This window comes from Trypanosoma equiperdum, assembly GCF_001457755.1.
Source record: "Trypanosoma equiperdum strain OVI genome assembly, contig: ctg_1845, whole genome shotgun sequence".
Classification (NCBI taxonomy): Eukaryota; Euglenozoa; class Kinetoplastea; order Trypanosomatida; family Trypanosomatidae; genus Trypanosoma; species Trypanosoma equiperdum.
This window is the reverse complement of record NW_027123888.1, coordinates 4,000-4,290: the sequence shown is the minus strand read 5'-3', so window position 1 is coordinate 4,290 and position 291 is coordinate 4,000. Positions and strand designations below refer to the sequence as shown.

The 291-nt window shown below is 52.6% G+C and overlaps 1 pseudogene across 1 annotated transcript in view; it reads right to left on the bottom strand.

The window, feature by feature from the left end:
• Positions 1–203: 203 nt before the first annotated feature.
• The window catches only part of TEOVI_000597800:pseudogene, a 474-nt pseudogene continuing 386 nt past the window's right edge, over positions 204–291 (bottom strand). The window contains 2 exon segments of the mRNA in view: positions 204–287; positions 289–291. The exon segment at positions 289–291 is cut by the window's right edge and continues 276 nt beyond it. Coding sequence covers positions 204–287; positions 289–291 — 87 coding nt within the window.

Sequence of the window (291 nt, the reverse complement as noted above, 5' to 3'; positions counted from 1 at the left end):
TATATGGCTGCTTTAGCTGAATCTAGTGCCGCGTCGATCCGCGCTGCTGTTATTGGGGCGTTTTTTATTACCGGACATGCTATAAGTACTTTCTGCCAGTTTGCGGTTGTCACTATGCAGTTTGCTTCCCATTTCTGTTCCGTTGCTGTGTCGGCGTGGCAGAGGTGGACAGAGCTCTTGCTCCGCGCGACGCCGCACACGCATGCGAAAGTTGCTGCTACAGTTAATGTGGGGTCGTTTCCACTGCTGCTGCCGCACACTGTGCTGTATCCTCCTTTTCTTCCCGTTTAC